Raw genomic sequence first — 13,060 nt, forward strand, 5'->3', positions numbered from 1 at the left:
TCAAACGTGTTTGTGGTCCATGAGTCTAAATACAATAACACGTTCGAATCTGACTGTCTCGTTCACGATGAATAAACTCCTGAGAACAACTCCCCTTTTCACTAAACTGTTACTCCAACCTACTGGAAACTAACTACTTTCATCCATTGGCCACTTAAATATCCCCCATAACGATAATAATACTACCATTATGTGACCCCTTTGCAGCTCGTGGCTCTGGCCGCATGTCGTCGCTGCTCGTTAACAAGCTGCCGCTTGTGAAAAACACAAAGAGAGCGTTTTGTTTTGGCCAATTCTTGTGTTTGGCTAATAATAGTCCCTTCAGCGCCTTGTTGTCACAGCAGTTGGTGCCACGGTGCACTGCAGTTGTTTGCCGTGTTTTGATGGCATGCAAATCATACAAAGGCAGCGTACATGAAGGTTTCAGTTCATTACCTCTCCTGAAGCGTGAGCTGTTGTGCGCGACATCTGTTAATAGACCCACGGCGGCAATAGACCTCTCATGTAGGTTCAGAAGCGAGTTCTCAGCAACCTGGTGGACGAGGAGACAGGCGTTCTTTGTGAGGGTTAAAAAGAAAAGGCTTGTGGGGCTTCTCAGTTGAGCAGCGTTGGAAGATTGTGTAATTATATCATATTATATTATATATGTCACAATATTTTGCTGAAAGCTTTAGAGTTTCCACATAAAACGTCTTCAGGAAAGCACCATCCTATTATCCTGTGCACACGGTAACATGGGTTTAGTCGAAAAAGCAGGCAGCTAGGATGGTGTCCTGACTTTCATTTTAGCGAAATATTAGCCAAAAAGGGTCAGACATTTGTGATGCCTTTCTTTGACAACGTCGTTACCCCCAGAACGCATTGGCACTATTCCATCCCAGTGAGCCACTGAACTTTGACCTCCAGGTTGCCCTCCACCTTTCGTGAGCTTGTTTCCTCAGCAACCAACCAACCAACAGAGAATGATGTTTTTTTTGTGTTTACAGCTCATTCGGTCTTATTGTTTCTCTTCATGTGGACTGATTATCTCTCCTTTGGGACTGTCACCTTTTACCAAGTCCATGCACTCACCGGTTTGAAAGAGTAATATATTCCATACTTTGAACCACTGGGTTCCTGCAATAGATTTTGAACTGAATGAATACATGAAAGCAAATTTTCCAGGAAGTGGGGTCAAACTTAGGAATACATTGTCGCGGCTTGGAGAAGTAAGTGGATCGCAACAATGTTTTAAGATGAATGGTGCGTTGACTTATGTATTTCAAATGTAGTGTTGTGGAATAAACATTCCTGACATGACAGGAGAATAAAAAATGGTGCGCAGCTCCAACTGTAAACCATGGCTTCAGTATTTATTTAATCATTTCAAACAGACCACACAATATTACAAAAATATTAAGTGCTGCATGTCATACAAGAACATTTTAGGCTTCTGTAAAAAGACCAGTATCAACCTTGAAAACAAACTCAGAAAACCCGGTATAAATACAAAACAAATTATGTACAAATACCAACAAAAAATAATGTTCATTGAATAAAAACCCTACAAATTCTGAATTCACCTTCTCTAATTCACTACATTGTAAAAACTCACACGCAAACACACCATGACACCCATTTCCCAAGCTGCCAAATACACACAAGCACACATTTTCAAGTTTTGTTAGGACAGGGCAGTTAGCTTATCTCTGCAGTGTAGAGGGAAAGCCAAAAATAGATCAGCATGACATTTCAATTTCCAAATATCTAGAACGCTTTGAACAACAAAAAACTTTTAACACATAAAAGTTGCAGCTACTCCTTCCTCGGTTCCATGTCTTTGACATTTTAAAGGGTAGCACCACCGCGTGCGGGAAAGCATTCATGGGCTTGAAATTTCAACAGTAAAGATACAAATACCTTCTTGTTTCTGTTGCTGCTCGATTATTCAACATCATTCATTTCTGAACAAGAGTAAACGCAAACCTCTAATCTAAGTGAACCTTAATTACATCAATTGAAGCACCTTCCACCACATCAGCAAACAGATGCTGCATATCATTTGATTTGGTTATTTCCTCAGAAATACAATAGTAGTTTCTCACCACGGAATCTTACCAAAATCAGCAAACTCTTATAAATAGAGAAGCACTTGGATTTAAAATAAAGCTGCCAAACCAACAAGAGCGACTGTGATTCTCTTGCTCAGCCAGAGATTGTGTGTGTCGACAAAGTACTCTGGATCCGGGTCCACTTTTTTTTGGGGGGGGGGGGGGGGGTGTCAGAAGCTGCCTTTCACATTTGGGCAACACGACGCAGCACCAAACAGGTACGAGGCCCAACGCGAAGAGCCGACCTGATCGGACACGAGAGCATCAGAAACACCAGCTCATGATCAAATATCTCACCGTACTGCGCTGAAAGCTGCAGATGCTCAGATGCATCTACAGAGACCAGCATTATTCACAGCTTAATCTTGGTCAGTGTTGAAGATACATTCTGTGAAAAACATCCTGTGTATAGTTTCTTTATGGCTTCAGCATACGGGCTACAGACAGGCACAAAATATCTAGGCTTTGAAAAGGATTCCTGAGTTGACACACTGTACGGAGCGCCTGAAAATGGAAGGCAACCGATCACGTCGCAGGGCATGTGATGTGTACACAATAACTACGGCCTTTTTAAACAGCATGTCCTAATGGTTGGAGAAAACACATACGTTCAATCTCACCCGATCTTCCAGTACCATCATTCTCATGTACAAATGATTTTTACTTGGTTAAAATAAACTAAGGGGAAAGCTCTTTCTTCTGAATCATTGACATTTTAAAACAGGCATGGTAAAACAGAAGAGTTATGGCTTTATAGTGTAATATTCTCTACCTCGAGAAGGCATTCAATTAAATATCCCCCCCTCCCTACCCGAATCTCCCCAGATTCCCTCCTGCCTCCTAAACCTCAGCTCTTCAACAGTTCTCCGAGGTCATACGTGTCGAAGAAGTCGGACACTCCCTCGCTGTCCTCCAGGCTCCACAGGTAATCGTCGTGGTCCAAAGGGGGAGAGAAACTGACAAAGGGGGTGTTGGGGTCCGGTGCGAAAGGGGTGCACGGCAGTTGGTCCTCTGTGATCTGGAGCAGGCTGGGGGGCAGACCCAGCAGACGCTCGACGTCCAGCAGAGCCGAAGTGGAGGTGGAGGAGATGGCTGGAGCCGCTGTAGATACTAAGAACAGGAACGAGCACAACGTTAGTGTTTCATGTTTTAACGTTTAACATACTTTTGTAGCATTTATTTTTAATCCATCTGTAATTTTATCTTTTCAATGGTATCCCCCTGAGTGTTCATTTTCATTCAGCAATTTATCTTCATCTACTTTGGTCCAATTATTATTATATTATAACACGTTTAATATTCTTTATTTTCAATAAATATTTACTGAGTTGACACTTAAAACTGCACTTGCGTGTGTCATTGATGGAGAATGTTAAAGGAATATTTTGGGAAATACATATGACCAGTGCATGGTTGCAATCAGGGACACACGCACACACACACACACACACACACACTCCCCAGTGAGCGAATAAGGGCAGAAAATCCCAGCTTACATTCGGCGGGCTCCTCTTTGACGCTGTAGCTTGGTGGCGCCATGACGGTTGCAGATGGAGGATCGAGGGGTTTGGAAAACTCCTTTATAGGGGTCACAGCACTTTTACCTGGGCTGGCATCTTCAAGACCCTCCTCTGGACACAGGTACACTTCAATGGGGCCATTCTTACTTTTTAAATAGATTTGTAATGATCCCTGCTGTAAAGGAGAAAGATATGACGATATAAACATATAGTGCAACAGTTTCATCGCATTTGTTTGTCTGTGGGGGAGTTTTTAACGCTGATTTCATGTTGGTTTTAAAAACCCGTGTTCTCACCCCTGCTGTGTCCGGCACTTCCAGTTTTGTGTCAGCAGGGGCCTTGACGGCAATGACCGTCTGGTCTCTGAGAGTGCCGATGGAGCGGATGTCCTGGTAGGTCACATAGCCCAGCGTACGGTCTGTGGTCAAGGCTGATACCGGCTGCAGAAATGAACTGTCTATTGGCATGTGTAACCACACCCAGTTGACAAAATATAGAATGATGCTTATCTTTGACACGCACACACACACGGAGCTTGATGTAAAGGATATCTCTTGTTATCTTCATATTCGGTGAGTTGTTTGAGCTGTGCGGTGCTGGAGTGGACTAAATCATCCAGAGATCTTTCTAATCTCTCCAGTTCTCCGAGTTCTTTTCTCAGGGCGCAAGCCTTCTCTCCTCCACCCGCGCCACCCTCAAATACGTCTCCAACCCTACAAGGACACGCATAAACATAAATAATCAAAAATAAATGTAGCTGTCATAATGGCTCGACAACAAGGACACAAATTGTAATGTCGGTGTGCATGGTTCAGAGGAGGTGGTTTGATGTTGTCTAGAGACCTGTAAGGCCCCCGACCAGCCACTAGGGGGCAGGGGAGCCACGTGTAAGCAGGATTAAAGCCATGGAGTTGTAGCAGGATTAAAGCCATGGAGTTGTAGCCACGCACAACAAAAAACCCCACAACTCTTTTTGATGGTATTTTTATATGCCAGGTGTTGATGAGCTGTGGAGTGAATACTGTTCGACTGGTGCCTGAATGTGAAGCCCGGTTCAGACTTCATCACCAGGTTACTCTGACCACTACTAAACATGACAAGTGCCTGCTTACACTGTGAAAATGTGGTGCCGTTAAGTTGGAGGAGATGAAAGCCTTGTACGGGCTGTTTGACACAAGCAAATAAACTGTCGGACTGTGTTGAGAGACGTGTGTAAAGGACTGAACCAGGGCTGTCATGTGGTCCACGACCACAAACATGAGGCGTACCATAGTTTGAGTCTGAAACTCCCACCAATCATCAAACGTTTGGACCACTTTTGTGTTGGGGGACTTTTTAACGCATTGGTACTTACAGCCACTGGATGTTGTTCTTAGACTTCTTTCGGATGAGCTGAACTCCCTCCAGGACGTTGGTGATGTCATAGATGCGCCTCTTCTGGACCTCCAGGACCTCGGTGGCCCAGTTCAGGTCAAGGACTCCATCGGGAGACTCTGCGATCAGACCCACAAACTTCTTGGTCAGGAGGCCCAAGGACGTGTCGTAGCGCGTCCTCTCACCTGGAGACTTTGGAGCTGAGGGCGAGGATGCAGACAAAGGGACATTAAGATACAAAAGCACCAACAATCAACACATTTATGTGGGTATTTTCAAAGAAATGTAAGCAATCGGGAAAAGTAAGACAAAAAAGGAATGTTAAAACTCCAAATGTTGTAGCAAAGAGATATTATGTGTTTTAAATGTTAATCATACAAGTTCAATTAGATTAATCTACATGCATATTCTTTTGTTATTTCCATGTTTCTGCTTCTTGCCTCCTGCAGAGGGGCTCTCTTTGAATGGCCTCTCCCCATATGCAGTGTAATCTGGATGTTACTTGAATAGAAGCACTGCAAAGATGCATTCCCCACAGAAACCACTGCTAGCAATGGTGCGGACACACAAAACCCCAACCGTCACAGCTCCTCTCTCCAACCCGTCTATCCTCTGATTGGTAGTTGGTGTACTCACTCCTTGGGCTTGGTATCCTGGCGGCGATGCTGCATTTGCCTTTTGGCGTGCGGAACTCTGGCAGGTAGAGAGGGTCCTCAAGATCCAGCTTCCTTTTAGCCTAGAGAAGAAAGAGTTATTGTCCATTAGTAATACATCTATAAGAGCCAAAAAATAGTCCCTGATTGGTGCAGCATTCATTCTAAGACAATACATATGGAATGTATTCCCATGTGCATTTGTTTTCAACTAAATGGTCAGCTTGAAAAGCTTGATTTTACCTATTTTACTTGACAAGTTGCAAGTTAAATCATGAGAATGAAGTGTATGAGGCACATCCAACCAATCCATGAAACAATGACATCAATGCAGCAGGAGTGCTAAATAGGGGGAGTTGAAAAGTGTAGGAAATGTTCCCTCCTGGGCAGGAACAAAGCAGCCCTGCAACACTTTCCCAAGCACTTCAAGAGGGACCAATCTTGTGTGTGTGTGTGTGTGTGTGTGTGTGTGTGTGTGTGTTGATTGTCTCTGACCAAACTGCCTGTGAAATGCAATGAAATCCCTTGAATCACTCAATGACCTCTCCTCCCCTTCTCCAACCTTCCTGCGTTCCCTTTCTCCCACAACTTCACACACACACACACACACACACACACACACACACACACACACACACACACACACACACACACACACACACACACACACACACACACACACACACACACACACACACACACACACACACACACACACACACACACACACACACACACACACACACACACACACACACACACACACACACACACACACATATATATATATATATATATATATATATATATATATATATATATATATATATATATATATATATATATATATATATATATATATATATATATATATATATATATATATATATATATATATATATATATATATATATATATATATATATATATATTTGGAGCACAATATCAACTAGAATATAATCTCTTCCACTACTTTTCCAATGACCTACATACAGGCCCCGTGTAACAAAAAGTGAAAGTCACATGGACCCAGTGTTCCACACAGGATTGACAAAGGACCAACTGTCTGAAAAAGGACAAGTTGCACAAGGTGGCAACACCCCGAGGTGCAGATTTCCGGTTCATCGTTAACTCCAACACACAGAGAGAGAGAGTTTGTATTCATTCGCCGCACAAAACACTCAAGGTGACTCGTCTAACGAGGGCTGGGGTTTTAGCATAGGCGTCGCCGAGGCTGCTGGGTAATTGGCCGCATCTGGCGAGGACCTCACCTGAGTCGCTCGCACTCGTGTCCCCCTCATATCCTCTCACATTTCCTCCGAGTCTCCTTGCATATGCTTGGCCACAGTAATCCCTTTTCAGCAGCGCCAGGTGCTTTAGCTAATAGGCCTTTGGCCAGGCACTTTCCACAAACGGAAAATAGGAAAAGGTGCCGAAATCGACGTAACCATGTTGGGGATGCGCCTGTGCGAGGCTGCTGAAGGGCGCCATTGTCCCAGCGCTCTCTCCCCGACGCGTCCAGCTGTCGCCTGGCGACATCTGGAGCCGCACAGCAAGTGTGTGTGTGTGTGTGTGTGTGCCGCTTAATCCTCGCGGCCCGCGCTGACTTTAGTGGGAACACACGAGGTCGTGAGCGGTGACGGGCTCCTCCGCAACTGTTAGGAGCAATTTGTGGGATTAACGGCGGTGTTTTCGTTGGCTCGGAGTCCTGACGGATGCTGCCGTCCACCAGGGTTCACGGGGGGAGGAATCAGATGTCGTTAAGCGGAGCGAAAAGGCCGGTCTGGTTTGACGTGATCGGCGGTGGAGTAGGCATTAAATAAAGTACACTTCTGAGACCTAAATCTACAGATCAAGCTGCACAATGTACTTTTTTTTTTGGCGTAGCAGGATCTTTCATTTTTAAGTCGCAGGCGTGGCGACGTGTTGTAAGAGGGCAACCAACGGTTTCACCACCCTTTATATCTCATGAGGGATTTCTCTGGTGAGTCAACCATATTACGCAAACACCATTTCACGCGGTAGAAAAGCCAGCTGTTGGTGGATTTATAGGCAAGCACTCAAGCATGTTGCTTGAGAAAAATCTCCCCCCGAACACCAAAGCTGGAGATTAAAAGCATCCATATTATTGTAGTTATCGAATATTGCTAAATCGAAATAATATTGTTGTTGTGCTTTTTCTACATTTTTTTGCTTTACGTTGTGCAGCTGCTGCGGGGACCTCTCCATAGTGACGTTTAACACACGTGAAGCAGCTGGGCCTCTCGTCAAACCGACAGACCTGGTCTGACAGGCTGCATGGGACTCAAAGCCCATCCCAGTTTTGGACAAGTTACAGTGTGCCAAACAAATATCTACTCTTCTGTACCCCAAACCCCTCACTGCAACACCCTCAGGGGAAAAAAAAGAGAGGAAAATGCAAACTGCTGATAAGAGGTCAAAATGAAGGCCAACTCGGTCCGGGGTCAAAGGGTCAAAGGGTAAAACGAGGTGAACGGGACAGGATAGAAAAGCAGAGGCAGATTTGGGGGTGAGCGCTTGCAGTTGTAGGATGTATTACTGCATTAGTCGGGAAACAGGCAAGTAGTCTGCTGACGCAGATCTGACCAATTGGGCACATCTCATGAGAATGTGGGAACACCAGATATGACATAAGCAGGGAATAAGTGGGACATTGTTTCTGCTGGACATTACGCTGATACATCTTGTTGCCAGACTGTTTGGTTTTAGCATAATGTGGGGGTTTTTTGCATTTTTTTTTAAACAGACTAAATTAATTAATTATTTTACTTTGAGGATGATATTTGACAGGAAGGCTTTCCATTGACTTTGGTGGGAGGCATGAATCCTGTAGCACATTCACATCCCCATCAATCCGAAAGTGGAAAAAAAAGACACACCCTGGTTTAAAGCCACATGAAAATCACTGATTTACTGCCTTTTACCACGGTATGATTAATAAGTAAAGATGAGATATACAGCTCAGGTTCATGAAGCTAAACATTAACTTTTTTTCATTTTGTTGGTTGTCCTGCTGAGCCAAGCTAAAAAGACTTTGGTTACTGTTTTGCTATTGCAAATGAAGGAAGTGAGATATAAATGAAGAAGCAACACTTCCTGTGAGCATAATACCCTTCACTGAACATGAAACGAACCTTTCCCCTCTAGCAATTCTCCCATTGTTTTATAATGGCTGCTAATGTAAAGTGAACAGTAAACAACAGCAATTGTGAAACCACACATTTTATTAGTAGGTGCAGTGATGCTGTGTGGTTGAAAATGTAAGATAACCTCAATGTAAGCACTGTTCTGAATATGAAATGTCTGTTTCTGTGAAGTGTGCCTCTCTGCAGCATGTCACCCCCTCCTAATGATTATGGTGATACAACGAAATGTTTTATTACTTCGTACGTGTAATAAACATCAGCGTCCAACACACTCTACAGCAGCGTGGGTAGGTTAGAGGCCAACTATACATCATGTGAGCAAAACATATTGCCAAGTCAGCAAGCAAAATGGAGAATTCTAACATGTGCAACCCCCCCCCCCCCACCCTAGCCCTCCCCTCTCCCAGATACACCCTTAAACTGTAATTAAGTTCACCTTTGCATATGATAAGCCAGGTAGCCTATTTCTCACTTTATGTCTATGTCCACATAATCCTCTTGAAGGGCCAATGAGTAAATACAGTCTCCGAGGGCAACCGGTTAACATGAGATGATTAAATGTGAAGACCCCGGCCTGCACGCACACACACACACACACTCGCTCACCCCGAACGGCCTTTAGCCTCGGCGCAAATCACTGAGCCTGAGAGACCGCAAGCCTGGCCGTCTACAGAGAAGAGGCCCATCATAACAAGCCCCGGCAGGTGTGAAGCCCTAACAGGCTGCTGCGTGGGATCCAATCCTCTCAGATCATAAAGCGGTTCAATTAACTCTGCAGCAATAGGTCGTATATACAAAGGGACGCGTCACGTCTCGGATGAAAAGTTTGCCGTTTGGGGAGGGCTCATTTTACCCGAGCAGACGCACACAAGCAGGCAAACCCTGCATTTCGAGCGGTTTTGACCTCTGACCTGAACCCTCTTCCTAGGGTGACCTAAACAGGTTACACAGGTGTAATGACAGGTGCAGTTTGAGCAGCTGATATATGGGTGTAATACAAGGGGGGGGGGGGGGGGAAGTGTCACTCGTGACTTAGGAACACCTTTTTACCTTTTTATTTCAAAGCAGAGCGGCTTTTGGGTTCACAAAAGAACAGCCAGATGCTGTGTTTGTATCATTGTCTGCCCACAGCGATGGTGTAAACGCTGCCCCTTCCAGCTCCCACTGTGGAGGCCACTCAACCTTTTCTTTTCACAAGCATGGGGCCCCTAACTCCATCAAGGACACCCCCCTGTCTCCTCACCACAAACCACCAAACACACATTTATATACACACGCGCACTCACTCACAGCCTGTGGTCTCGTCTAGCTACAGCTGGCCTGCGGGAAAAGATGTCACACTCCAGGCAAAGGGACCCACGCCATTCATGTCACACACACACACACACACACACACACACACACACGCACACACACACACGCACACAGCGGACAGTCACAGTGGCTCCTCTGTGGCTTATCACGTCAAAACATATTTGAATGGGCCCCTAAACGCTGTGCGACACTTGCGTGCCAAACCCAAATCCAAGAATTCAGTCCGCCCACATAAGTCGCTCCACTGGACGCGCTTTGTGTTTGTTATCACCAAGGCTACATTGTCGTGTTTTTTTTGCAGTGTGCGTTAGATTATTTACCGGCAGTCGCCCGCAGGATGATCTGATGGGTTTAGCCTCCGGTCCGTGGGGGGTTGAATACAGGCTGTTGGCTCTTTGTTCGGCCGCGGCGGTGTTGCCGATCTGGCTGAAATAGCCCGGCGGCACCGTGCTCATCGGCGGGCTGGACAGTCCGGTGCTGAAGAACTCGTGCTTCCCTCCTGCGGCGGACAGAACCTTTATCTTCTGCTGAGGGAAGCACAGCCCCACTGCTGCTGCTGATGGTGCTGCTGGGCGACCCGGAGCCGGAGAGACGCCTTTCGGCATCCGCATCATGTTCCTGAGTGAACTCAAAGGAGCCGGATTGGTCGGGCTGGCGGCTCAGCGCGCTACCGATCAACGCCGCGCTGCAGTCGGCCCCTTGCTGTGGAGAGCCGGTGCTGCTGGAGGCTTGGCACAAAAAAAAAAAAAGTCAAGAGCAACTCAAACAGCTGAAATCCATCTAGTGAAATGCAGGAAAAAAAATGCACGGGAAGAAGGGACGATTTGATGAGATGTTGGTCAGTGAATGATGGCCGACCCGTCGGTGTTGTTATCCTTTGTCCGATAACAAAGTGCAGAGAAAAACCTGCCCTGCAGCTTACAAAATAAAGCTTGCCAGTTAAATAAATAAAATATCTAGTATTTTAAAGTCCAGTAGCAGAAGGCGTCCACGTCTCACTGAGAGCAGGTTTCCTTGGTGAGATTAGATTAGATTACAGTTTATGGTGACGTCCCTGCAGAATCCGACCCGGTGCGTTACGCTCGTCCGTCCACCTCACAGTTCCGCCTCGCACAGAGTAGGACAAGAGCCGAGGAAGAACAGGCAATTTTTAGCGCCAAACTTCATCCCGCGAAATTTAGATCTCCCGCGGTTAGAGCTGGCATCTGATTGGCCGGTGGCACGTTCGGCGTGTCATATTTGCATAAAACAGTTGTACGCGGATGTGACGGATGTCTTCTTAAAGAGACAGTAGCGAAATGTCGGGACCCACTGTTGGTTTATGTATCAGGCTGTTAGAGTCAGAGACAATGACCACTTCATATTTGAATCGAATGAGTCCAGTCTGTGTAACCAGAACATACCGTATTCAACAAGAGGGTTGTTGCTGTGATGTTACAGAACTTGTTGTGGTTCTCACAATCTGTGATACTCATTGAGTCATAAGTTAACTAACTTGACTAATAACTTGTAACTTCATGTTAAACTATTCAATTTACAAGAGGAGAAATTACAGGGGTATAATTTACAAATTAAATGGAATATACTATTTTAAAAGTACATAGTGATACATAATGTATTTTATTATATATATGTGTAAAATGTGTGCATTAGGTTTAGCTACACTGAAGACGGGGGAAATGAGATACTGTGCATATTTTTTTTTCAAGTGGGAAAGTGTCCATTATTTTGGAGACACTTACAGGGAAATATACATTTCATTTTGATAAATAGGATATTACTACATATGAAAATAATTGAATGGGCCATTTATAAAATAAGAAAGAAGGCCTTTCATTGACCATGGGAACCAAGATATCCACTTGGTGCAAGGTGTTCCTGGGGATGGTTTGTAGATTATAATTGGATTCATTTAGTACCACTCTTGCTTATTGGCTCAGAGGAGATATTGAAAGAAAACAACCCCTCCCCCACCCGCAGCCACCAGAGCGAAGCCATATGACATGACCCCATTGGCCAAGCAGAGCAGACTCCCATCCTAAGCTAACTCTATTGTCATGTTTTGTTTTGAACCTCATCATTTTAAATGAATCAAATCTAATAATTATCTGAGTGCAAGTTATATTAGTTATACTTTCTTTGGTCAATATAGAACCCAATGACTTACCCAGTAAACAGATGATACAGATTAGAAATACTGACAAAATTGCAATTAAATTGGGGTAAGCACTATACTATACTATATAAAATACTGTTTTCTAAACCCCTACAAGTTGACTGTTTACTTTAAAGTGTAAATGGAGCAAACAAAATGTGTGTTCAAAGTCATTGGGAGGTTGGTGTAAAGAACGCCACATTGGAGACTCACTGGGGCCGGACAAACAAAGCGATGTTGCATCAAATAGCAAAGATGATGAGCTTTAGTTTGAAGGATGCTGCCATGTGACACCGCTGCACTATCTCAGTGTTGGTTGTTTGTAGTTCAAGTGGCTGATGAGTTACACAGATCGCAGTTTGCCCCGAGTCACTTTCTGCTCAGTAATATCTCTTTCATATTGAAGCAGTCTTGGTTTGCAAACAAGGTCAAAGGGTTTCATTTACGTGTCAAAGCCGCCCTTGACCTGCAGAAGTTCACTTTGACCTCCAAAGCATCATGTTTATCTTGTGTTCCAAGTGTTTGAATTCCTGGGACCTCAGAGACCAGTTGTTGTTGCACCCTAATCCAACACCTCCACCTTGTGGCCTTAACGAGGATCTGGTTTTCAGCACTGAATTGATGTATGAATGAAGGTGTCCCTGGTCTATTGGATCTCTGATTTGCATACGTATGGTTTGAATGTAATGAATGCCTTCCAGCATAATTCAGCTGAACCACACGCCTGAAATTTATATTCAACTTTGTTGCAATTGCAGAAGTACAAGTACTGATACAATGCAATGTA

At 44.6% G+C, this 13,060-nt stretch overlaps 1 protein-coding gene across 1 annotated transcript; it reads right to left on the bottom strand.

Annotated features, from left to right (window-relative positions):
- Window positions 1-1,337: 1,337 nt before the first annotated feature.
- On the bottom strand, window positions 1,338-11,255 carry e2f2 (E2F transcription factor 2). The gene is made up of 7 exons (XM_037487574.2): window positions 10,439-11,255; window positions 5,621-5,720; window positions 4,965-5,184; window positions 4,162-4,323; window positions 3,907-4,021; window positions 3,587-3,785; window positions 1,338-3,200 (listed from the first exon to the last, which is right to left on the bottom strand). Exons 1-7 carry the CDS (start codon window positions 10,730-10,732, stop codon window positions 2,938-2,940), a joined length of 1,353 nt encoding a protein of 450 aa, XP_037343471.2. The 5' UTR covers window positions 10,733-11,255; the 3' UTR covers window positions 1,338-2,937.
- Window positions 11,256-13,060: the final 1,805 nt, after the last annotated feature.

Source organism: Pungitius pungitius, chromosome 14, assembly GCF_949316345.1.
Source record: "Pungitius pungitius chromosome 14, fPunPun2.1, whole genome shotgun sequence".
In the NCBI taxonomy this organism is placed as follows: domain Eukaryota; kingdom Metazoa; phylum Chordata; class Actinopteri; order Perciformes; family Gasterosteidae; genus Pungitius; species Pungitius pungitius.